General features: G+C 35.3%; 2 protein-coding genes across 3 annotated transcripts; one reads left to right on the top strand and one right to left on the bottom strand.

The window, feature by feature from the left end:
• Nucleotides 1–2599: 2599 nt before the first annotated feature.
• LOC139976518 (inhibitor of growth protein 4-like) lies at nt 2600–16595 on the bottom strand. Its single transcript, XM_071985355.1, has 8 exons — nt 16362–16595; nt 12683–12754; nt 11699–11865; nt 10618–10741; nt 9524–9647; nt 8337–8481; nt 6342–6403; nt 2600–4161 (listed from the first exon to the last, which is right to left on the bottom strand). Exons 1-8 carry the CDS (start codon nt 16396–16398, stop codon nt 4122–4124), a joined length of 771 nt encoding a protein of 256 aa, XP_071841456.1. The 5' UTR covers nt 16399–16595; the 3' UTR covers nt 2600–4121.
• A 154-nt stretch (nt 16596–16749) lies between these two features.
• LOC139976519 (protein RER1-like) lies at nt 16750–27790 on the top strand. 2 transcript variants are annotated; one of them, XM_071985357.1, is made up of 7 exons: nt 16750–16892; nt 20085–20197; nt 21401–21505; nt 22870–22969; nt 23584–23665; nt 24515–24650; nt 25888–27790. In XM_071985357.1, exons 2-7 carry the CDS (start codon nt 20123–20125, stop codon nt 25972–25974), a joined length of 585 nt encoding a protein of 194 aa, XP_071841458.1. In that variant the 5' UTR covers nt 16750–16892; nt 20085–20122; the 3' UTR covers nt 25975–27790. The 2 variants fall into 2 exon arrangements, with proteins under 2 accessions (XP_071841458.1, XP_071841457.1); XM_071985356.1 differs by lacking the exon at nt 16750–16892 and adding an exon at nt 17066–17216.
• Nucleotides 27791–27933: the final 143 nt, after the last annotated feature.

Here is a 27933-nt window from a genome sequence, read left to right as displayed (position 1 = left end):
ATCTTCAAGGTTGTCACTATCTTAATGCTGAGAGATTCAATCTTAAAGGTTGTCACTATCTTAATGCTGAGAGATTCAATCTTAAAGGTTGTCACTATCTTAATGCTGAGAGATTCAATCTTAAAGGTTGTCACTATCTTAATGCTGAGAGATTCAGTCTTAAAGGTTGTCACTATCTTAATGCTGAGAGATTCAATCTTAAAGGTTGTCACTATCTTAATGCTGAGAGATTCAATCTTAAAGGATGTCACTATCTTAATGCTGAGAGATTCAATCTTAAAGGTTGTTACTATCTTAATGCTGAGAGATTCAATCTTAAAGGATGGCACTGTCTTAATGCTGAGAGATTCAATCTTAAAGATTGTCACTATCTTAATGCTGAGATATTCAATCTTAAAGGTTGTCACTATCTTAATGCTGAGAGATTCAATCTTAAAGGATGTCACTATCTTAATGCTGAGAGATTCAATCTTAAAGGTTGTTACTATCTTAATGCTGAGAGATTCAATCTTAAAGGATGGCACTGTCTTAATGCTGAGAGATTCAATCTTAAAGATTGTCACTATCTTAATGCTGAGAGATTCAATCTTAAAGGATGTCACTATCTTAATGCTGAGAGATTCAATCTTAAAGGTTGTCACTATCTAAATGCTGAGAGGTTCAATCTTAAAGGTTGTCACTATCTTAATGCTGAGAGACTCAATCTTAAAGGTTGTTACTATCTTAATGCTGAGAGATTCAATCTTCAAGGATGTCACTATGTTAATGCTGAGAGATTCAATCTTAAAGGTTGTCACTATCTTAATGCTGAGAGATTTCATCTTATAGGTTGTCACTATCTTAATGCTGAAATATTCAATCTTAAAGGTTGTCACTATCTTAATGCTGAGATATTCAATCTTAAAGGGTTGTCACTATCTTAATGCTGAGAGATTCAATCTTAAAGGTTGTTACTATCTTAACGCTGAGAGATTCAATCTTCAAGGATGTCACTATTTTAATGCTGAGAGATTTCATCTTATAGGTTGTCACTATCTTAATGCTGAAAGATTCAATCTTAAAGGTTGTCACTATCTTAATGCTGAGATATTCAATCTTAAAGGGTTGTCTATCTTAATGCTGAGAGATTCAATCTTAAAGGTTGTTACTATCTTAACGCTGAGAGATTCAATCTTCAAGGATGTCACTATTTTAATGCTGAGAGATTCAATCTTAAAGGTTGTTACTATCTTAACGCTGAGAGATTCAATCTTAAAGGTTGTCACTATCTTAATGCTGAGAGATTTCATCTTATAGGTTGTCACTATCTTAATGCTGAAAGATTCAATCTTAAAGGTTGTCACTATCTTAATGCTGAGATATTCAATCTTAAAGGGTTGTCTATCTTAATGCTGAGAGATTCAATCTTAAAGGTTGTTACTATCTTAACGCTGAGAGATTCAATCTTCAAGGATGTCACTATTTTAATGCTGAGAGATTCAATCTTAAAGGTTGTCACTATCTTAATGCTGAGAGATTCAATCTTAAAGGCTGTCACTATATTAATGCTGAGAGATTCAATCTTAAAGGTTGTCACTATCTTAATGCTGAGAGATTCAATCTTAAAGGTTGTAAGTTTGTCACTATCTTAATGCTGAGAGATTCAATCTTAAAGGCTGTCACTATCTTAATGCTGAGAGATTCAATCTTCAAGGTTGTCACTATCTTAATGCTGAGAGATTCAATCTTAACGGTAATTGTCACTATGTTAATGCTGAGAGATTCAATCTTAAAGGTAATTGTCACTATCTTAATGCTGAGAGATTCAATCTTCAAGGTTGTCACTATCTTAATGCTGAGAGATTCAATCTTAAAGGTTGTCACTATCTTAATGCTGAGAGATTCAATCTTAAAGGTTGTCACTATCTTAATGCTGAGAGATTCAATCTTAAAGGTTGTCACTATCTTAATGCTGAGAGATTCAGTCTTAAAGGTTGTCACTATCTTAATGCTGAGAGATTCAATCTTAAAGGTTGCAAGTTTGTCACTATCTTAATGCTGAGAGATTCAATCTTAAAGGATGTCACTATCTTAATGCTGAGAGATTTAATCTTAAAGGTTGTCACTATTTTAATGCTGAGAGATTCAATCTTAAAGGTTGTCACTATCTTAATGCTGAGAGATTCAATCTTAAAGGTTGTAAGTTTGTCACTATCTTAATGCTGAGAGATTCAATCTTAAAGGCTGTCACTATCTTAATGCTGAGAGATTCAATCTTAAAGGTTGTCACTATCTTAATGCTGAGAGATTCAATCTTGACGGTAATTGTCACTATCTTAATGCTGAGAGATTCAATCTTGACGGTAATTGTCACTATCTTAATGCTGAGAGATTCAATCTTAAAGGTAATTGTCACTATCTTAATGCTGAGAGATTCAATCTTAAAGGTTGTCACTATCTTAATGCTGAGAGATTCAATCTTAAAGGTTGTCACTATCTTAATGCTGAGAGATTCAATCTTTTAGAATTCACAGATTGTCAAACTGATGAGTTTGAAACCCACAAGACAAGGAGTAAGATGAACAATCAAACACAAAATGAGACAAGAACAAAAATTAAGCAGTGTATAACATAGTTACTCTTTTTATTCAGTTGCTAAAATAAAATTCCATACATAATACTTTTTATACATCGTACTTATGATAAAAAGCTTAACATAAAAACTGTAATTCACAATTTGTCAAAAAAAAATGCCTGATTGCAACAACCTGTAGCCAGGAAGACAAAACTAACAATTTAAAATTAGCAAATGATTTCACTCTACAAAAACGATCCCTCACCTTGTGAGTCAAGGCTTTCTTACAATGAATACCAAACATCACCATTTAGGACTTTATTTAGCAGAACTGAAATCAACGAATCCTAATTATTCCCAAAAAATGTTGCAGTTTCACTTGGTGTCTTCCAATAAGGTGGAAAGCTTCCAATGTAGGATTTCCTTCTGAAAATTCAGCTCACCAGACACTAATAAGCTAGTTTGCTTATATGAGAGAAAGTTTAATTTCTAGATAATTACTCATCACTGAACATTGTAGAAACACATGAAATCCTTGAGGAATGCAAATTCAGGGAGAGTAATTACTAGTAATAAATTCATCATTCACCAGGAGAAGTTTCACCTCAGAATTTGGACAGTCAACAATTAGACTAATGCTTTAATACGCTGTTTTGTAGCCAAAAATTCTCTTAAACCCACAAGAATATCACAAAGGATGCAACAATAGGGTGGTCTGTTCTGTATCACTGAAACACTAACCACTACTTATTGCTATCTTTTAAAGATACTGTAAAGCTCTCAGCTCTCCTATATTCCTTGTAAAGAAAGGTATATTTAAAGTAAGAGAATGGTGACGATTAGACACAAAATTGTCAGCATCATACTTTACATTTAAACTACTCAAGGTTATCTATATCTAACTTGTAATACTTGGGTCAACATTGGTAAACAGCAAACATACAAAATCCTTAAGACATCAATAGTGATCAAAAGTATGTTCAAAAGAATGATCAAATAGTGATCAAAAGTTCACGGGACCCCCAATGACGCATGGACTACACCTTCATGCATTCCCATTCAAAGCAATTGAAATGACTCAATGCTTCCAGACAGTAATCTATTCAGAGTCTAAAGAATAGTTCATAATGGTGTCTGGTTGTTTAAGTGACTAGACAAATTTAACACGATCTACAAATCATGGTCATCTCATTCCACATGCTGTACAAGTTGTTAACAGTGTTAATACCTACAACATGCACCTCAGCATGGGGTGTAAACCCTTTGTTTGTACATATAGATGGCGCTCTAACCAAATAATGTCTCAAATAAATGCTTGTCTAACTCATAGATTAAAACCATCCATTGGTGCATAAGATGTAGGTTGAACTGTCTAATATTCTCTATCATGGTGATTTAAAACTTGTGCCATGAACATTTCAGCCATTGATTACAGTATCTGAAAGCATTTGCAGAAAAGACTCCTGTACTGTAAAATTACTATATGACTGAACCAGCTTTATTCAGTACTGGCAGTGGGTAATTCCAGTAAAGATGACATCACACACAGGCTGCTGAAGGAGGGATGTTACTTCTTCTTCCTGTCTTGCATACATTTTGGACAGAACCTGAGGAAACAAGGAACTATGAGTAAAATCACTACTGAAAACTATGCCAAGTCTATCCCTCTGTAGTAATAATATCTTAGATACTGTACATCTAATTGCCCTGAAGCAAGGACAGTAGTAGAGGTAGTTTGGATTTTGATGATGTGGTTTTGGCTACTCAAGGTTTAAGTTCACCGAGTTAACAATACAAAGAGATTCCTTACTAATCGTCACAGGCATGTGGTAAATTTAGGTACAGGTACTGTAGGGTTGAATTACACTTCCTGTAATTTAGGATCCTACCTTTGAAGAAAGAGTTTACTTAACTTATATTTTTGTGAGACACATGCTCTTAAACACATGTTGATGTTTAACTACTGTGACTGGGTAAAATGACATTAATATGCTCTAACAGTCACACCATGTAAACAACAAGAGAACAGAGTTAGTTTAATACACACAGCCACAGCAGAATTAGAAAGTCACCTGAGGGTCCAAGACTTCATAACAATGTTTGAAATATATTTTTGCAATTTATTTAAGTTATGTGGCATGATGTTTAATCTAATGTTTTTTATGTGGTGCCTTCTGTACGGTAAATGATGTGTGGTACTATGAAGTTACAATCATGTTTTGCTGAGATGTTAAAGGAGCCTTTAATATTAACTACAGACAACTATCAGCTTGACAATCGTATTGATACCAGTAGCTCAATGTATATCTTAAATCGTGCTCATGTAAAGACCCAATTTATATCTTAATCACTTGATTTTTTTTAAACTAAAGCTTTGATTTATATCAAAAAAGTTTGTCATTTATCACTTTTAACAGAATTATATTTAAAGTGAAACAATATAACTACTTTGCTAACCATTCTTTGAACATGAATTGGTTCATTCAAAGTACATTGACAGTAATTATCATAATTTTATCTAATAGAATGTCAAAAAATACTCTAATACAAAGCAAAAAAGTGACTGAGCACCACTTAGTCTTATTTACTATGTAATGTCTTGATAAAAAAATACAAGAGCCCATTGAAGTATTGTTAAAGTTTTTTTTTGTTAAAGTTATTTTTGTTACAACGAATATTTACACACAGTGAGTGAGAATGTGAATTTTTAATACTAACATCAGGCTTGAGCATAGGCTTACATTTTTTATGTAACAGATGGACCAACCACAGCAGACTTATTCTAGAAAGAAATACTATTTTCTTTAGTTTCTTTAGTGAATCTGATGGTCAGTAGAATATATGTTGGTACTGAAATGCATTACAAACATGTACTTTGATAAAAGTTACAACTGTTTGCATGTCCTTTGCTCTGTAATATTAAACAGGAGGCAAAGAATGTTGGAGTACTACTATTGTTAGAAGATAACATTGTTCCTTCATGCACTGAAAAGTGTGTTCACTGTGTTGACAATTAGCATCTTAAAATTTGTTGAAAGTTTTAAGTTTTGCAGTAAACTGTGTATCCTGTATATACCACAAAAAAGTAATTTATGTTAACATGTTTCATGTATTCATGTCATAAAAAAACAAAAACAAAATGCATTTAAGAAAACTGATTTTAATCAACTGGATCTGATTGTTTTATTTTTTTAATAATAAAAAATCACCAACTTTTTTTTACTGTGTATTCTGCATACACCACTAAACCATTAACAGTTAACACACTCATGATAAAAATTCCACAAAAATGTTTAAAATCACATTAATCTGATTTTAATAAAACAAAAATGTACAAAAACATGAACCCTGGAATTTAATTTAATCAAAACAACAGCAAATTATCAGATACTAACAATGTTGAATAGTATTCATCCTACAGTTGGCATGAAACTTTTAAATGTTAATATTGCATAATTAGCAAAGTTCAATTTGTTTTCTTCTATTACAGATTCCTACTAGTCTACTCATAGATCCCTTAAGCTGGTATTAATCTCTTTATCAGCTGTCTATTATTTATTAAGGCAGCAGCCATAACCACTTTTAATGGTTCCAGTTTACCATTAATATATCGTTGACGTTCTCTACTCACTTCTCATTAGTTTTCGTAGTGTGCATGTTTTTGTGTCGTAAGTTTTATGATAAAAACGTAAATGGAAACTTATTTAACAAAATTTATGTCAGAGCTATTCAGATGCTTAAAACATGCCATGAATGGCATGCAATACTCTTAAGAGTTTTCACTTACCATTTTCCTTTTGGTTTGGTCGCCAGACCGACACAAGCAAAGTGAAACCATTCTATTGGACACTGTAATTAAGAAAAAGGAAGGTGATGATCATAATAAGAACATTTGCGTGATAATAAAATGATTTATCTATTCTGCCTATTTCACACATTCAGCCACTTGCTAATACATGCATATCAAAAAATTAAATTGGTAAAATTAAATTCTGTGTTGCCTTTTTTTTTTTTGCATTAATAAACAAGAGAGCAGCCAATGGGCTAAGTCTTCCCTTGCCATATTTTATTAAAACAATCCACTGTCACACTGCAGCATACCAGATTTGATATGTTGACCATTGTTTGTTTTTTTAATTTAATTTTTTTTGATTTCTCTTTGATTTCTCTTGCATGTGCACAAAAAGTAAAATCATAAGTGGTATCGTGAAAGAAAAAACATTCTTAATGAAAGACAATAAATTAAATTAGGATAGACACGACAAAATATTTATAATAAATGTTGACCATTGTTGACTTGCAGCAATGTTGTTACACATGTATTTCACCTTTGAAGTTCGTCATAGCTTACAAAAACAGTTTGCAGCCTTTTCAGAGCATGAATGACCTTTGGACTTCCACAACTAGGTTCTTGCGGTCAACAAAGGTGATCTACATATCAAGTATAAGGTTTTCAGACTGTTGATGACATTTGACCTCCACCAGTCTTTTGTACTCACTACTGTGTACCTATATACCAGGTACGTAGTTCACCAAGCTTTACTTTAACAGCTCTATGTTTATACATGGTTTAATTAGGCTTTGACCAATCTTAACGTCAAGAGACTCTTTGCTTACACCGACTGCAATAGGGTCCTTTATCTCGCTATTGGGTATCTACGTACCAAGTGTGAACTTCACTGAAGCTTTACTTTGTGAGTTACAGTAGTGTTTACAAGGGTTTCAGGCTTTGACCTATGTTGACCGCAAGCAACCTTTGAGCTCCTATTTCAAAGTGTCCCTGGGCATTGGGCTCAATAGGTGCATCTACATACCAAATGATGAAGTTCATCAACCATGTTCTTTTTGAGTTACCACATTTATAGGCCACACACACATGCCGTCACCGTGGCTAACAAGGTTACAGAAAGGACTCGCAACTTATATAACGGGCTGCCACTGTCATCAGTTGATTTTCATCTAATGAACGTTGTTATGCTTTCACAGTACTAACACTATCACACTGAACAAGTTACAATAAAATACTTTGAGACCATTAATACAACATTGCAAGCAAAACTTTGGCTTTTTTTTCCACTGATGCAAGCTAGTGATGGGAACAGTCCAATAATTCCTCCCGGGTAACCATTTGTTACTTCAGGTCTTTCCTCAAGTAGCCTTTCACTACGTATTGAACACAATGCCCAACTGTACTGCGCACACGTATAAGCCTAATGTTATGCTGTATGTTACTGTTGTATGTGTCTTTTGCGTATTGTCAGACCACGAAGAACTGCCTATACTTGAGTGACTTGGGACTGCAAAGCCAGAAATCTGGTTTTACGAGTGATATCCCAAGTAGTAGTGAATGAACAGAACAACGTTTTGTGACTTTTATAAGTTTTTCATTAGGTAGTAAGGAGATCCAAACAATTTTAAGAACTAATTGATATCAGTTTCCAAACTACAGAGTGGAATGACTGAGGTTAAGACAAACTCTTATGCTAAAGTTTCTGGTCAACCTTCAGTTTTTCTGTATCTAATCTTTTAAAAGAATTGCATATTATAGTCATTCAGGCTTCATCTGAATCAAACAGTTAACATATGGTTCCCAAAATAACAACCAACAGATAGCAACACATGAGGCTAACCTGTTTAAAGTTAAGCAAGCTAAAAACAGCAATGCTAAAGACCAAACAGGCATAAATACCTCTCCCTGGATCAAACTACAATATTAGAGACAAACCTCACTGTAATAGATGCAATGACAATAATAATAACCTTGAGTAAGTGATTAACTTACATCTGGATTATCACAGCCAATCATTTCACCGTAGGAAACTTGGTGACATAAACAGTAGGTTGGTTCATTAGGGTCTACTGGCATATCAAGTACGTCCGATGGACCATTTATTACAGAGGCGACACTAAGTATTGGAGTAATCGGCCTGTGAATTAAAAACAAAAGATGCAACATATTACCAACTGGGTCATTACATAACATGTGTTTCCTTGGTAACAGATTACCACCGGTACCTTTGGGTAAAATTCCCCCGTTTTGACATCACCATTAGGGCCAAGTTGTTAATTCATTAAAGAACACATTGGTCTGCTTCCATCAGTTTGAATTTTCATATAACTACATTACACAATCATTTGTGATGTCTTACATGGAAAAAACATAAACCTGTATTCCTGCCTGATGCTTAGCATCCCTTTACAAATGAAAAAATTCATACTGCAAAATCATCCCTTACTGATGCAAATAATTTCCAAAGTTATATAACAATTTCAATACAAAAGTAGTTGTTGGTGGGTTCAAGCATGAAATCATAGATTCGTGACAATGAGTTGATCCACTGTAAGCATAAGCTCTGCTGTTCTGTTATATATGTTTACCTCTCGAACACTGTAATTGTTCACACGTCAAGCTATAGTCAACTGATGTTTTGTAAGTCAAGTTACAGGTGAAATTATAAAAGCAAATTATCAAGGAATACTTGAGGCAAAAGGCAAATAAAGCATCAAGATCCGATAAGGTCTTTTGGGAAGTGATGCAGGTATGATGGATCACCTGCATCAAGTAACTCCAGCAGTATTGTCGCTAGAAGCTTTAACAACAGTCATAATCTTGGAAATGGATTGGATAGCAACTGCACTGCAAAATAGGCACTTCTCCCTCCACACATATTACAAAGAAATAATGTCCAAGTGAAAAGTTGCAGAATAAAATCAACTGACTATTTGTTTCGATCATGGATATTATTTTTTTTCCAAAAAAATTGTAAACAACTAATCTAATGTCAAGAAGTCACATAAAATTCATGTCAAGTAACGTGTGATTGTATCAGCGCGTCAAGTCACAGTTCATTCGTTTACAAGTCGAGTCATTTCTGGCCAAGTCAGCTCAAACGAGTCAAGAACAGTGTGACTGAGTCTTTGACTCAGGTCCAAGTAATTAACATGAGCCGCAAACACTGCTGGACTTACATAGGTGGTGGATCGACAGAGGCGGCCGCAGCTCCCTTCATCTTCTTCTTCTGTCTGGGAGTCTCGTCATCTGGAGGTCGCCCTCTCGCATTCTTCAGTTTCTTCTCCCTTCCAGCTTTCTTTTCTACATGTTGCAAAAGTCATAAGATACATACAGGTTAGATACACAGCTTTTCGAATACTTAAAAGTTCGCTATCTTCAATAGCTTGCCTATATATATGGAAAGAATCTATGGTAATTACTGTAAAAATAGTTTTCATTTGATGCTGTTTTGACTCCAGTCAACCCAAATTAACAACAAAATTTGACAGAGATTCATAATTTTCAGGTTCTGTGACTTGGTCGTATATAATGATTAAAAAGTGCTTCATCCCATCCACTGAACTCTATGTACTTACAAATTATCATTATGACAAGTTTATAATGTTCCTTGGGTCACTCTGCCGCCACCTTATTATGGTTGCATACTTTAGTATCTATTTTGTGCTAAACTCCTTCTCTTAACTTTCATAAACGAAATCAGGACTGTAAGTTCCTAAGCAAACAGTAAGTGCTTGGTAAACCTAGCGCTGTTTATTTAATTTCCAATAGAAGCAGTTTGACAACTCCTCATCATATGATAAGTTTTGATCCTTATCTCTTTCCCATTTATCTAAATTGAATGTCAGTCACTCTTCCACATTACTGTGCTTAATACACCACACAAAGCTACAATGCTTACAGATTAAATTACTTTGGCATAATTTGGAAAAGAATTATTCTATCACTCTAAAATCTTTCTGCCTCACTGACCTAAAAGTACTCATAAATATGTTATAACATGCAGCTCTCAATACCATTTTCAAACAATGGCACATTTGTTACACCTACAGAACATCAGGAGTTTGATAAGAATGTCTTAGTCACACATTACAAGTGAAATGGAACATTATCATGGAGTTCAACTACTCAAGAGTAGATGATTGTTGAGTAGCTTGGGCACATCTTTGGCCAATATTGTTTTTCTGGCACAGACATTGAGTTGTAAAGTACTGCATTCACCACACATACAGTATATTAGTGTTACTGACATGAGTACTTGGCAGTGACTTACTCTTATCTCTAGTACCATCATCAAAACCACCAGCACTGGCCTGCTGTTGTTCTAGATGTCTTTCTTTCAATTCCTCTTCAAATCTCTGTAGTTCTGCATCTAGTCTTCTTATATGTTTATCCACCTAAAGCAGGATGAATTATTTATTTGGTATTAATAGGCACCTTTAAAGTATACCTCAAATGTGTAAAACTCTTTAAATGTTCACGTGAGGTGATGTGAATGCAGCAACAGTACAGTAGCTGACTATCGTAACATTAAACAGCACATTTGTCACATGTTCATTTACCAATGTCTCTGTCCCGCAGTGAGACAAAATGGTTAATTGTGAAACTTTAATGATCTTTATGTGTTGCTGAGGACTTTCTATTTGTTCATGACAAATCTAGTTATCCCTTTTGTCAAATCTAGAAAGAAACTCCTACAGATGCGAAGAGACTCAATAATTATTTATTCACATTCATTGGTACTGTTCTCATTTCCCGTTCAGCAGCCAGACAGACTCCTGATTCACATCGCTATTTTGTTAGAACTTCACCATTCTACTTGTCAGAACTTCTGCAACTATATCATGGAAATCGTAGTTTCATGAGATCACACAATAAATTACTTCTGTGTGAAAATTGCTCAAATCGATCATGGGGCAAAAGAGCTTTTGCTACTGCTGCCCCTTGTCTGTGGAACAGACTTCCAGAACATGTAAACCACAGTCCATCTCTTGCTTCTTTTAAATGCTCTCTCAAGACTCATCTGATGAAAACTGTTTAATTAATTGTTCACTGTTGCCCATTTTGCTTGCATTTTTGTCTTATACCATGTTTACTGGTTTTGTTTTGCTGTCGCACTGTTTGTGTCACTGCGCCATGAGCGTCTGTTTTTGGCGGATACCGGCGCATTATAAATGTCCATTATTATTATTATTAAAATAGCTGACCTTGTGAGCACCAACAAATGATCTTTTGTGCAAATGATCAATAAAAGCAAGGTTGTAAATCATACATCATCCACAGATTAGTATATTTGAAAGATGACTGAAAAACTAACCATTTCATAAGCATATTGAAAGATGACTTAAACTAACCATTTCATAAGTTTGCATAGCAAGTTGTACTTTATCATCTCCATACTCTCGGCTTTTGGCAAAAGCTGCATTGATCTTTGTCAGCCTGGAGGCTCTCTGCTCTGGATTTAAATTTTTTACATTCTTAAGATAATCGGCAGATTCTCCATCAATTTCTGAGGCAAGATCTAGAAGATCAAAAATGGAAGGGGAAAGATTAGTTCTCTACATAACCATTTCTATCGATCTTTCAACACATTCAAGGACTTTTATGTAAATAAACATTGTTGTATCACTTGTATGTGACAATGCAACCAACGAAGTGTTACCAGAGATGTTGGCCGACCTTATTCGAGCTACAATACATGCCGTAATGCAGACAATGAAGAAGAATGAAGGAATCAAATTATGACCTCATAGAAATAAATGAGTACGACTTTACATGCATAGGTCTATTTTATTCCCTAACATGATATTCATTAGGTACAAGAGAAGCCTATCAGTTAGCACTTACTCACCTCATTACAGATATATAAAGCACTAGCATTGGTGATTAGCCATAATACAGTCAACCAAATGCAATAAGAGATCACTTCATAATTTATATACTAATCTGCTGTTTATTCAGCGGCAATTTTGTATCAAAACGATCAAAACTAGTAAAGATCTGTATTAGTTTTAGCATTCAGCTTAAACTGTAACTCTGAACACCTTAAACAAATAGCTCATTCTACTTAGGATTACCACTTGATGATTTCTTTTGTCAAATGCTTTCTTTATCTTTCTCTTTAGATACACTTTCTTCTTTAAACACCATAAACTTTTGACTGTATTTTCATTGTCAAAGCTGCTGTAGAAGATCTAATTAAATGAATTAGATGGTTAGTAACTCACCAAGTGTGGGTAACCAAATGTTTGTGCCTATGCAGATCTCTTAGTTGAACTTGAATTGACTTATGCAAATTAAACACCAACTGTTGAAAAGCTTACATACTTGATACTTACCCTGTGTTCTTTGATCTAAATCTCTCATAAGAGTGAAGTTCCTCTGCAGTTCAAATGGAAGATTTTCTATACCTGAAAAGAGGACAGCGAAATGTGATGGATTACTAAGAGTCTGTCTACCTTTAAAGGACAATTAATAAAACCTTTCAGCAGAGCCTTGACATAAAATTTTCATGTGCTAGTAAAAGGCAACTGAGTTAAAATTGTCTCAGAACTACAAGTCAGAACAAGAGGGGCGGGCAATCCATGGAGTAGCAGATCTCATCTCCTCCATGATGGAAAGTTTTGATTAACAATGACATTTGACCTTGACACTTCACAACCACATAATTACTATTTAAAAATGTGTCTAATTATTTTCTACATGTCTCTGGTTTAAGGCCTTTGCCTACATGTTGACAAGCATAAAATGGCTAAAAAATCAATTTTTGGGTATTTGACACCTGTGGTGCCATCAATCACAGTCAGACACCTCCCCACCAAGTTTGAACTTGATCAAGCTTTCTGTGTAGGAGTTTGCAACACATTTTCGCACAATTTAGGCCAACTGACATTGACCTCAGTTGGCACTTGTCCTACACACCAAAATCTGCACTATATTTAACTTTGTTACATTATTCTCTACTTATCATATGGTTTAATTACTTTTTTCAACATACTGACAAGCAGGTAATGGCTAAACAAAGTTTTTGTATTATTTGACCACGGACCCTTAAACTTCACAACAGTTCACTGCTGCATGCACATAGGCCTGTTTGAACTTAAGAGTTTCAGCTACACATAATCCAACATTTACCTTGGGCTTCTTGCAGTGTTTGCAAACAACCACCTCTAAGAAAATTACAGTAGGCCTATGTGAATAGCTTTTTAATGTTAATTAAAACAAATCAAACTTCAATGGCTACTTTTGACGATGCATGAAGTACAGTAGTTTACACACGACATTGCACAAAATCAAACTTACTGAAGCATGTGGTCAATGGGACCGTGAAAAACTTTGCAATAGAAACTAAATACTATACTGTATGCGACAACACGGCCTAACGTTATGATATTTGATTGCTCACATAGGACAGCCTACACCAGGGTTGGAAAGTTGCCAAAAAATCTGGTAAGCAATTTGGGCCACCAGTGTGCTTACCAGTGTCCCGGTTTTCCAGTTTTAGTAAGCCTGACCAAGTTTCTGGTAAGCACTGCTGAAATACAGCAACAGGCATTCAGGACTCACTTTCCTTAGGCTTGGGTCTGAATTCGACTTGTTGTTGTGCCTGCTTTGCTTATGTGTACAGCACTAATGATACAAACGTTAGGCCTTATGTTAGTGCTGCTTGGCATAACACTTGGCCTAGGTTACTCAGGTGTCTTAGCAATAACGTTAGGCCTAACGTTAGTACTGCTTGGCTTGGCATAACACTAGGCCTAGGTTTTTCAGGTGTCGTAGCATCACATACATGTATACAAAGATTTTGCCATTTCTGAAAACCAAACTCTGTTGTCAAACGTTTCATAATGTCAAAGCTATTAGAAAATGACCATATTTATTTTTCTGTTCCAAAAATACCTATCTTTGTGCGCATATGGAAAGTTCAACAGGAATGGTTAGGCTTGGTTATGTACTACAACAGTCCTGATGTACTTTTTCCATAGAACATGTATACGAACGAAGCGACAAGTCAAACAGAAATCGCCATGCTTGCAACCATAGAAATACAAAATCACTATCTAGAGCTATTGCATGCAATAAAGGTTTGACATAACGCAAGTTATCCTTATCACACATAAGTATGGACATATCTTGCTAAAGAGTTGATGTGATTGTTTTGGAATAGTGTACTTGAATGATGGAACATGCCTTCTCTGGAAAACTTTTCTACTTCATTGGTAGTTTTCAGGGTATCCAGTCAAAACGTCCCTTCACCAAAACGTCCCCACTTTTTTAAGACCAAAACGTCCCCGCTTTTTACCAAAACGTCCCCGCAGTCAAAACGTCCCCGCTTTTATAATCAGTTGGAATGCATGTGTGGATGTTTTAAGTTCAAATCAAAGAGTAAGGATAAGTATAGTTTAGGTTGAAAACACAGTTTTTAGGAGTGGGAAGTGCCGGGTATGAGGGCGGAAACATTTTTGAGTATACCTGTAATTTTCTGAGGTAAGTTGCTAGAAAAGGGAATGCAAGAGGGCTGTAGGGTAATAGGATTTTTTTTATTTACAAGTTACTTTTGGAATATGTGAGACGGACTGGATGAAAGTGATATATATTTTCCTACAGCACATACGTTTATTTTTTTTCTGAAGACACATTATATTTTTGATTTTCGTGATTGTTTGCCTATTTTGCTACCCTTTTCCAGAATTTATTCTGCCTTCTTATTTTTTGATGGTCTAGAAGGGGGACTACGGCTAAAGCCCCAGCCCCCTTTCCCGTCTCTGCCCTAAACGATATATAGTCCTTAATGATTTATTTAGCGCCTGTAATCCTGCAATCCAACCTGCATGCCGATAACTTAGCCAAATAATAACTTAAAATTATTATTTAATAACAACTGTGCATGAATGTATTAGACGGGGACGTTTTGACCAACGGGGACGTTTTGACCAACGGGGACGTTTTGACCAACGGGGACGTTTTGACCAAAAGCGGGGACGTTTTGGTACGGGGACGTTTTGGTTAAGGGACGTTTTGACTGGTAAGCGTTTTCAGTTGATGCACTACACACATATTCACTGTCAAGTATCGTCGTGCAGATGGTTGAGCATTAATTGCAAACTAATATGTATGTTAATTCTAATCGATTTTGGTAAGCCATTTGTAGAACGAAGAACAAACATGGAATTGAATTTGGTACACTTTTATTTAATTTTAGTACGCTGGCGTACTGCGCAATTCCAACCATGGCCTATACCACAAGCTTCGCTATCTCTATGCAGTGGGAAAGTAACGATACAAATAGTTGCATACTTTGTGTACAATGAGCACTACAGATGTACAGTAAGAATGTCTGCAGACGGTTAGTAAGGGACTATTAGCCAATCAAATCATGGGAAATTTGGAAAAGCATCATGGATTTTTTTTGGCATAAATACTCTGTAATGAAAATGTTGTTAACCCTGTAACCTTGTGGTTGGATGTTATGATTTATCCGTTTTCAAACAACTGTAGGATTGATTGGAAGAAATTATGGCTTTTTTCAGAAGCAGTTGTGGTTTTTTTTTAAGGCTAACAGTAAAGCATTGCATTTCAGAAGCAGAATCCTGCATTCGTAACAATACTGTACTCCCTTGCGTTACCTATTCTGAGTGATAGGCCTATTAACCCTCTTGCTCAACTCACCTCCAACCATCAATTAAGTGAACAATTTGGAATTTGCAACACATAAACATGAACTGAAATGGCTGAGGCCATGTCAACAAGCTTAGGCCTATGCTGCAGTCAGTTATACTTATATGCGTTACTCAGGCATCACGTTATGGCCTAGGTTATTCTGCTCGAGTCTATAGTACTAAGTAGTACTAGTAGTTATACAAATACAATACTACTAGTACTAGTAGTGCAAGTAGTAATACAAATACAAGTACTATGCCTACATATTATAATACGATTACTAGGCAATGTACTGTACCACTACCAGTACCACTACTGTAGTGTGTAGGCCTAACATTAATTTGTCTTAGTTCTTACTATCAAGATATTGTTCCAAGTAAAGTGCGTTTGCCATGACGCTAGCCTCATCGATATTCAGAATCTCAAGATCTGTAAATGTAATGTAAGTGAATGGAAGTTGACGGCAGCTTCTTGTTTAGTTTGTAATAGTTGGCATTAGATTAATGTCCGCCAACAAGTGCAAGCCAGAGCCTCTCAGTTTCACTGTTACTAGCTAGCTTAGCTTTGGCGCCGTGTGATGTACTTGAACTTGGATATATAGCTAGAGCTGGCCATAGCATGCAGTGCATATCCTGCAGCTAAATATCCCTCGCGCATAAATGGTACAGCTGGTTGTATGTTTGGTGACCTTTATGTTAATTATGTCAAAAAACGTGGCACGTGGAACATCTGATTTTCACTTTGGAACTTTATTTCATATCAGGAAAACGACTTCAACAAGCGGATAAAGCTCTTCGCACAGATAATGCATCGTACAGTTCTTCAAAGTAGCGATTGTTAAAAACTGATGAAAATCATTGGAATGGATACACAAAGCAAATTGTCAAAGTAATTTGATTATTTCCTATTTTGACTTTATTTTTTTAATGGTAGCAGCCTTTAAAAATACCATTGCTTAAGGACTAGGAATAAAACTCGGCAATTTTATAGATATTTAAATATCTCTCGATAATCTTCTTACATAACCAGGTACTTATATCTGTGTCTCTACTATACCTTTTCTGTATACTGGTTAGGCTTATAATAAGCTTGGTTAAGTAGCCTACAGCCTAGAGGACCCCATAGGTCAGAACCACTACACGAAAGCACCGAATGATTATTATGCCGAACTGAGCGAATCATCTTTCATTTCAAAGGCTATAGCCACACGCTGTAAGTTCATGAATGGGAAAATTCCCCTTTAAGAAATGAAAGATTTAACTATCAATTAAATGAAGGTAGTTAAATGTATGGCATTCTCATGTACGCTGTAGCCTAACGTCTAACCTTACTTTACACGTAGGGCTAGGCATTTGCCGTAGCCTACTTAAGACTAGTTTTCATGTTCAAGTTGTTCGAGCAAGGCTACTATAGGTTAAGTCGTAATTTCAGGTAAGTGTTGCGTTTAAAATAAATATTCTGTCACGCACGTACGTCACCTGCTACAACATTGGCATTAGGCCTATTAGTATTAATGGACAGTCCCAGGATTACATCTGCTGTCACCGAATCAAAAGTGGCCTGATTTTATGTACCTAGGCCTAGGCTACCCAGGAGTATCACTGTATTTGTTAGAAGGCCCAGAATAATTTCAACTTCAACCACTGTTTGGACAACCATTCGTAGAGACAGCATGAACCTATGCTTAGCTGTAAGCAGTTATTGCATCCAACCAATGGGTAAGGTTAGGCCATGCAAACATAAAACATACCTGGCTCACATATAAAGGCAACCCAGATCATTTGATAATTCAATAGCCTGTAATTCACACAGGGCACGATGTTGCACTTAGTGATGGAAACTTAGGCTTCCAGCCACCTTCAGACCTTTGACAAAGTTCTTGTTTCTGAATGAGGTGTTGGCATGGAAAACAAAGAACCACCAAGACAATGAGAGACCTCTAAAATGTCTTCCTTTAAATATATAGTATAGCCTAGGTAGCCTACTAACCCTAGATGGCAACCTTGAGGGTAGGGGGGGGGGGCAATGTTGATAAATACATTGATATCATGTCCCTGATTTTCTGGGAAAATTGTAACACTATAGCCTAGGTCCACCTGATGTGGCGGGAGTGGAAACCTGGTAGGGTTGGGCTATATATCGAAAATTATTATTATCACGATAATTTTTTTTCAAGACGATATTTTTTGAGGATTGAACAAATGACGATAATTTCTTGTGAAAGAAATTGGAAATAAATTTTAAAAAAATTCTCCGTTTTATGTGTAAATGTTATTCTAGCATTCCATGGTTAAGAAAGTTGAAAAGAAATAAAGTTTATCAACTTCATTTACTGACTTTTGAACTTCGTAAAAAAAACCAGTCCTTTACAACATTGACTGTATAGAGAACAAACCTCTGAAAATCAGTAGAGAAATTACCAATTGTGTACGAAAAGTAAGTTGGTACACCTTTCTAATTTTACAAAAGATCGAGCAAAATACTTTCGAAAAATTCACGCGAAACTTGCATATCGTACTAAATGCAACAAATATGTAAACAAGGCTCTGGTACACCCATTTATGAATAAACCAGAAGACCACATCTGGTGTTAAGCGGGGGGAAAAGAAAGTATTTTCTTGAATTTCAAAAAAAAGGAAAAATTAATATCCTACCATAGTTAAGTGTATAGTAAATAGCCTAACCACTTCGTAGGTTACGGATCTCACGTAACAACAAAAACACAACAAATTGTATTTTGCGAAGTTTAAGTTTTCCACAAGGACATGGAAACAATATTTAGCATTAAGTTAATCATGCCTAGTGGGAGTGGCGGGAGTGGAAACCTGGTAGGGTTGGGCGATATATCGAAAATTATTATTATCGCGATAATTTTTTTTCAAGACGATATTTTTTGAGGATTGAACAAATGACGATAATTTCTTGTGAAAGAAATTGGAAATAAATTTTAAAAAAAATTCTCCGTTTTATGTGTAAATGTTATTCTAGCATTCCATGGTTAAGAAAGTTGAAAAGAAATAAAGTTTATCAACTTCATTTACTGACTTTTGAACTTCGTAAAAAACCAGTCCTTTACAACATTGACTGTATAGAGAACACACTAAAAACAACAAGAAAAAATTATCGTAATTATCGAAATATCGCGATAATTTTTGAACTATTTATCGTCACATTAAAAAGCAAATATCGCCCAACCCTAAAACCTGGTATGTGTAGGCTTACAGTAATTTTAGCATGGGGTGTCTCATTGTATGTGGCCCGGGTGTATGCTATAGACCTCAGGGAACCCACATATATCACATGAGCATTTCTTGTCAAACAAAATCTGAAAGCAGGCCTAATGTTATGAATGATCACATAATGCATGATAACCTAGGCTGTTACAGGAATGTTGTCACCTCTTTATTGAAGCATCACAACCTGCAACTGTTTAATATCAATTTCTTTTCAAAGAATCACTTCTGGCATTGGAAAATTTCTTTTCATTTTGAGGAGTCTACACAAATCTTTGTTTAACAAAAATAGTGTGTTTTGAGATGTTTACCTATGAGGGGGTGGGAGGAGGTGCAGGGGTTGTAAAGGGAAAAAATGGTCAAAAGTAGTTGCAGGACATGGCTGAAATGGATTGTCTGGGGTGCAATCATAGACCAAGTTATTAAGCAACCAATGTTCAGTTAAGAAATTAAAAAAATTATCAAAGTAAACTCCAAACCAGCTTTGTTGAGTTCATTACATGTTTTCCCTGGCCTGTTCTCCTTGTTGCAATCATTACTTTGCTTAAGTTGGACCATAAATATCAACAGTAACATACTCTTGATTGAGGTAACCCTGCAAGTGTTTTGCGTATGTTATATAAACGTATATAGGTACAGTCTACAGGTATACTCAAAGGCTTTGATTGGGACTGCCCTCTTATCCTGTCACTGATTCCAACGTTAGCATTGCACAGTACAGTAGTTGTACTTTATAGTACTCAAGGGTTTCAAAGAAAATTGTTCAGTATATGAAACTGCTGTAGTGAATGTTGCTGAAATTCACAGGTAATCTACATGTTTTTTTGTCCTTTGTTGTTAATTTCAGATTCAATTTCAAGAACTGATACATAGAGTAAGACCACTATGGAGCCAGATCCTTCTGATGTGGTGTCAAGTCAGCCAGGATTTCTTTCTAGATTTTTCACTGGGATGAGTCAGGTACTTTGTACTTTCATGGAATGTTTGCATGTAAATTTGTCATTAAATTTCATTAAAATATTATGATGATGATTATTATTATGATTAAATTGCTATGATATGTAGAGAATCAAGATGATTAAATTGTACTGTATTATTTCCTCATTGATCACCCAAACTTGTACTAAGAAGTATTTTTTTCCTATACAAAGTGCAATGTTGAGTGAAAAGACAAAGAAAACTACATAAATATTCATGTGATATTTGATTGGTAAGTCAGTGTGTACCGCATTGTCCCAATTGTATTTAACCTAACTTTGACTGACATTTTTCTCATTTACCGCACTCATCGTATTGTATATTTTTTATTGTTTTTGATTTCTTAAATTCTTCTGTGGAGAGAAAGTAATGAGCACTTGAGTCTGCCTATTGTTTGTCATTCCCTGTTAACTTCCAGGAATAAGAGCTACCTAGCATTCAGTCTGAATGGATTCACATTAATTGCACTGGCATTCTCCTGTAGACATATTCATCGTTTTGATATGCCAGTAAGAATGAGGACGTTTGAAGTTATGACATTTTTGTAGTTGCTTTGAAGATGCAGTACTTGTTTTTGATTCCTTGCCTAAGGCAGAAGGAATCTATGCAATGGTGATGCCGTGGGTATGTGTGTATGTGATACCTTCTCTTTAACGCTCTATCTTCAGAAGGATAACTGGGGTACTATATTCATATTTGGTGTGTAGGTTCCCCTTAGGTAAAACTAGTTTGGAATTGTTATTGGTATTGGTCCAAGGTAATTTGAGGTCAGCACGGGTCAAAGTCTGAAAACATTCTTTACACCATATTTCAAGAAGTGGAAGTTTCAGGAAATTCAAACTTGGTGTGTATCTTGCCATTGGTGAGTAGACCTGTAGTGTTTTTCATGAATGTCATAGGTCATTTGAGGTCCCAGTGGTCAAACTGAAACCTGTAAAAAACACAATAACTCAGTATTACAAATTGGATGGACTTCAAACTTGGCATGTACATGCAACATAGTGAGTTCTCGGCTATTGTTTTTTTCTGGTTCTCACTTAATTCTTGGACAAATTTAACTCACTTGTTCTACATTAGTCAGATACTGTACTTATTTGAAGTTATATATGGCAAGGAATCTCAAAGCCAGCTGGCTTTCTAGTTTTACATATATGACTATTTTATTTTATTTTCTTCTAACTTCAGAGATACCAGACATATTTAGATAGATCAGTACCACACAGTCCTGCAAGGTGGGTTGCAACCCTGCTGCTGGAATTTTGCTACTTGGGAAGGGTTTTCTTCTTACAAGTAAGTGGAATGATACTAGTGAATATTTGATCTTGTATTGACCCTCTTCTGTTCATAACTGTAAATTAGATTATATCATGATGGGCTTCAAATGTTATGCAATCACTATGCCTATCACAACTATGTAATGCTTTTGTAGACATCACCATTTCAGGTTTCTAACTTTAAAGTTGCTGTCAAATAACATTTCCAGTGCAGAGTGAGCTATTCAAAGGACACATTAAACAGATGCCCTAGTATCATTAATTGCTTCACCGTTAGGTGAATTCATGACTGCACTGAGCCCAGAGAAAATTGTTCACTGTGGTTTAGACCTTTGCTCACACTTTCTTTGGATTAATGTTTTCAATAAGAAGTATTGCTTTGTAGATAAATGTGATGTTTCCATTTGGCTATTTTATTAATTCGACCCCTATGAATAGGCCAGACTTATGGCAAATAGATATATTGTCTCAAGTGTGTGATTATTTTTTCACACCTACTGTGTTGGCGGCCAGTATGCATCTTTCAATAACGAGGGCGCTTCAAAAGTGACTAGATATTGCCTAAGTTATCGTGAGCTCGGAAATGTTAGAAAATGTAGGAAATGTTATGCTCAGAAGGTTTGAATGTTGTGCGAGTACACCTGTCATAAAACCCGCGATATTTAAAAAGAACATATGACACTCGGAAAATATTTTTCTTCTGTCGAAACCTTTTATAATGCATTATAAATTAAAAACTTTATCTAACACAACATAATTCTTTGCTTGTGCCATTTTAATTATTGTTGGATCGGCAAGATGTTTTCTTTTGAAGTGCAATGTGTGGCTCAAACAATATGGCAAATGCCATGGGTGACAATTAAATCAATTTTTAAGGTTGAAGAAATGTTTTCAAGCATTCGTGTTGCTTCTGTCGAAAAGAGCGAACTACAAAACGGTATTCTCTAAGCAGAAGCAGCTAGGGTTTATTTTTCCTTGAATAGAATTCCTTTGGATTCAATGTTTATTTAAGACTATATTTTTCGTCTATCAGAGTGTCTATTTCCGAATAATACCAGCCTAATATATCACATTTGTACTGTGCCCTTGCATACTATGGTGAAACCATGATTCAATCACCTAAGGCAGGCTGTGCAATAGTTTTCAAACTTACATGTTTGAGCTCTTTTGGCAGAATGATTTTTTCAAACATTGTAGTTATCTATTGTTATCAATAGTAACATGACATGTCGCTCCGAGTGATGAGCTCTGCACTCTGTTGGCTCTGTAAACTCCTTTAACTTTTGTTTTGATTCTCTTCTATAAGGTGATATGCTGTCAATGTAATTTGTAAATTGTATTTGATTATGTTATATATCTGTGTCATTTTTACCATTGCAGGGCTGGTACATTGTTACATATGCACTGGGAATTTATCAGCTAAATCTCTTTATTGCATTCCTCACACCAAAAATGGAACCGGTTATCACAGAAGACTCAGGTATAGTGGTTCACACAAAATCTTGTATGGTCTGTTAAATACTGATGCACTTAAATCTGACTTGCTCATAGATCACTGAGGTAGACCTTTCAAAATGTCCCAAAGACTAACAACTTATGCCAGGCTTTTTAAGATGAATGGTGGACTTGTCTTTGTAAAGTGGCTCTCCAGTTTTATGTAATGTTTTCACAATATCCAACATGAGTTACAAGTAGGATAGGTCATATGGGGCTACAAGGCAAGGTCTGTAGACATGTTGGATGCCAAATTTGTAGGTTAATTGAACCATGTGTATCCAGACTGTAGAAGTAGACCTGATGTTTGTTAGTCACTAAATGGCAATTGAAATCAAAGCACAGCTTATATGAACTTTGTTACTGAGACTTGTCGGTATGTAGCTCATTCTCCAGCGTGCAAGATAATAATGCTATTACTTGGGGTGGGGGGGAGGGTTGAGGTGGTGGGGAAAAGGCCAAATCAAATCAGTAGCATGGTTTCATATGAGACTGGATGATGGAAGCAATTTCTGCAAGGAATACTTTTGATTAAGTCCAACATAAAAAAATATATTGCTGTTAATGTTATGGAATATGTTCTTTTGTGTTTTATCGTAGAGGATGATGGTCCTACACTACCCACAAAAGCAAACGAAGAATTTCGTCCTTTCATAAGAAGACTTCCTGAATTTAAATTTTGGTAAGACACTATCAGAGAGTAAGTTTTATAATTGTGGGAATGCCCCGAATTTTTCTCAAAAAGAATTGTTTCACTACTTTGTGTGAAACAGATGATCAACATGTATTATTTGGTATCGGTAAAATGTGCATGTATTACTGATATTGCCATCTGATACAGTGTTTTCACAAATATTTGTCATTTTCCCAGCAAACTTAACAATTATGATCAGTGGCTGCGTGGCTACTAGGTACTATTAACTAAGACTTACTGTAGGATCATATATTGCTAATCTGGTGAAGAGCAAGCAATGTTTGCAAAGGAATTTTTTTTTCTTTTTTTTCCTTCCAATATCTATATTGGATCTGTATTGGCTGACAATGGGATCTAAATTATAGGATATTGGTCAAATACGATATTAGCCATATAAGTGCAACACTAGTTTCGAGTATGCATCTCCGGACATTCTCCTTTGATAACAATTACATATTTTAAGAAATGCAGATGAATTATTCACTTTGTCTCATTAGACTAACCAAAATGTACGTTTACAGTGCACATCCCAGTCTATTTTTCATTAATTAGGTTGTTTAACTTTCATTGCAAAAGCAGTGCCAAGTAGCTGTTAGGTCAGTTTAGTTAGTTAGATCTCACTTATCTCAGACAATAAAGCCTAATGGCTAGTCAATGTTGCTGCTCATGTTGAACAAGCCTCTGTTGATTGGGGTGGCCACTACCACTTCCCTGATTTTCAACCCACAGGCCCCACCCTCAAATATATTGAATGTACTACCACCTTTAGTCTGTTTTCTCAAAATAGAAGAAGTTAATCTAATTCCACAACCATGATCTGTTTTTATTGGTCTTCAGGTATTCTGCAACCAAGTCAATAGTGATAGCTTCATTCTGCACATTCTTTGACATCTTCAATGTGCCTGTCTTCTGGCCGATATTGGTCATGTACTTTTTCATCCTATTTTTCCTGACAATGAGAAGACAAATAGAGGTAAGCATTGTTTATTATACAACACCTAATTGTATTCTGGTCATTTGATTGGTCAATTGCTCGTTGATTGCATGCAAAATCCGCTCTATTCCACTCTATGAAATAGAACCATGGGTTATACTTTTTTGGTAGCACTTTTTTCAATGGTAAGAGCAGAGAAACCTGTCTGTTCAAAACAATCTGTTGCATGAGTGCATTTTACCCATCTTAATATAATATGTTGTATAAAACAAATAATGAATGGTTATGAGTGCAATAGTGCAAATATTTCATTCGTTGAAAGATGTAATTTGTTCCATTCAACGAGGCGCAGCCGAGTTGAATGGAACGTTCCATCTTTCAACTCATGAAATATTTGCACTATTGCACTCATAACCATTCATTATTTGTATACTATCTGTAGTAGCAAGATGGATGCAATAATATCTAATAACAGCTGTTCATGCAATCAGTGACTCTCTTGGGAGTTGCCAACCTTAAATGTGCATTTAAGTGAGAATATGCGTAAAATAGGCAATAGCATTACTCTGACATTGTTAGCAGATTTGTAAGTGGTGCATGGAGAATTAACTAATTATTCTTTTCCTAGCTTTGAGGTCACCATAATCTGAAATCCTGTTAGCACAATAACTCCCCTAAATAAAGCTTCAATAAACTTTGTAATGTGTAGGTCCAGTTTGGTGAGTAACAGAGATTTAGACTTTGGCATAGCAGCCAAAGGTTACTTCAAGTCAACAAGTCAAAATCTGAAACCTTGTGAGCACAACAACAACTTCAAATGTGTCATATGTGTATTTTATCTTGTGGGTTCAAAGTCATTTTAGATCATCAAAAGGTAAATTACTAAAAATTTAATGTTAAAAAATAACCTTTGGATTAACTACATATGTGATATGTGGATCCGTTTTTGTTAGCGCAATAATCTTATTTTTGGTTTTGATGATGATCGTAACCTACAGTATGTAATGATGATGCTGTTTGTTCAGAAGAGGTATAAGGAAATAGACATATTTTGGATGTATAAGGAAATGAAGTCCTTACTCGACTACTCAAACATGTATATTACTGTACATGCCAACCTTAGGCATTATGAGTAGAACACCTGTGACAATTTGTTTGCATGTACCATTAGTCCTTAGGTCTCTGGTTCGAATCCCATTCAAGCCAACCATTTATTATTTGCTGTTCAATCTCTATATATTTGGCATTTTATTCCACTCTCTCTCTCTCTGTGCAGCACATGGTTAAATACAGGTATCTCCCATGGTCAAGAGGCAAAACAAAATACAAGGGCAAAGAAGATACAGGAGATGTTATACAATGAAGAAACACAACTAGTCTGGAGAAACCTCGTCAGCTTTTCCTTCATGAGTGTAGATTATTTACATATTCCTCTTTTGTTTTCTTTCTCTCTACAACCATTTTCTAAGCTGAAAGATTTTACAAATGGTGTACTATTATAACTGGAGAGATTCTTGTTAGGAAGGAAAGAATGTGGGCAAATTCTTTTGTTTTCCTTTATGAAAATTGCAAGAAAGTAATTTTTTTGAATGAATTGCCAGGTATAGTAAACAAGAGAACTATGTATCCAGTTATATTATAAGGAAAAGTCAGAAAAAAAGTTTGATGACATGTTATTTGCACTCTCTACATCTCTGAACATTGTGAGCATACGTAGTTTGTAAGTATGATATGATACTTCAAGTGCATTGAAACTCATGAAAATGCTGCATAAATAAAAAAGTTTCTTTACAGGCAAACAAAACTTTTATCTTTAATTAAAAATGAACAAATATTAAGAATGGACTGTATTTATTTGCTATGTACCTGATTTGGGATTACAGATGTTATTTTTTTTTTCATTTAGTTTTCTGTATTAATATGGCCATATTTGTGTATGCTTAGCATCACCATGGTGATCTGGGAATGATGGATACAGATGATGAATCTGTGTCATTACTTCTACTTCAATTAGTTGCTGTTTTCAGAGGAAAGGGAGAGGATCATACTGAATGTACTCATCTCCCCTATTCATTTAGTCTGTTCTCTCTCACTCTATGTATTATGTTTCTTTGTAATATAACGGATAATAATTTAATGTAGTAAGTAATCCTTAGTGTTTTCATTTTTCCTTTCTTCTGAAATCATAAAATATCCCATACAGTGATCTAATAAAATTGTGTTTTAAACTGAAGATGCAAGTTAACAAAAGTGAGGACACTTCACAATGTTTGGGAAACTATGTACCATACAAGTTATATATATTCAGCCACAATCCAAATAAGGTACTAATTAGTTTTACACAGCTCTACTTTATTTCCATAATTTGATTATAACCTGTTCTAAATAATCAAAATAAGAGAAAAAAAGATGTTTGCAGAAGCATTTTTGGATAATTTACCTACTGAACAGTTCCCTTATGTATTACAGGAGAGTTACAACAAATACTTAGATTATAATACTAGCAATCAAACTTTTGTCATGGACTGACAAATTGGCTGATATGTTTGAAGTCTGCTTTAATATGGAGGAGACCATTTGGTTAGTTATATGTGATAGTCATGCTCTTTGCCTAATGGAGCACAACATCACTCGTAGATTTTCCCTTCCCTATTCTGTGGTAACAATCTTCTGCAATTGGGCATACCTCTCGACTGGACAGTTTTAATTTCTATTGAATGGAACGTAGCTGTAAACTGATTTCATCAATAACCAAGATATCCAGCATATCAGGGCATTGATAGGTTTGAGGTTGCTACTGTGCAGAGAAAATAAAACTGAAGGTGCGATTCTCTTGGGACATTGTTTTAGTATAAACATTCAGTTTGCAGTACCAAAGACTTCCTTTTTCACCAGGTTTTGCATGCTGTAATTATAATAAAGATATCTTACAATGCCCAGTTGTGATTGTTTGTCTTCTGTATGTTAGGTCTGTCGGGTTATTATATATTTGAAGGGGATTGTTTTTTTATTGTGACTCTTAGTGATCCTTGGATAATGTTCTTGCTGAAATAGCTAGGTCTGATTCTAGCACTTACGTTATACCGAGGAACGTGTCACTGCCTTTTCATTACTCAAATTGAAGAGCTATAATTAAAATTGCCTATTGTTCAATACATGTCAAATGATAATTTAGAAAAGTTTGTCTATGTTGTGTTTCATTCATTTCGTCGAAGGCAAAAGGAATCATTGGTGAATGTTTATGGCAGATGTGTGTGCCACCTTGCATTGTAAAAATAATAGCTCAAAGTACAAGGTGGATATTTGGATATACATGTACCTT

Source organism: Apostichopus japonicus, chromosome 11 (assembly GCF_037975245.1).
Source record: "Apostichopus japonicus isolate 1M-3 chromosome 11, ASM3797524v1, whole genome shotgun sequence".
Taxonomy (NCBI): Eukaryota; Metazoa; Echinodermata; class Holothuroidea; order Aspidochirotida; family Stichopodidae; genus Apostichopus; species Apostichopus japonicus.
Note: the sequence above shows the minus strand (reverse complement) of the source record. Positions and strands in the feature narration are given on the sequence as shown.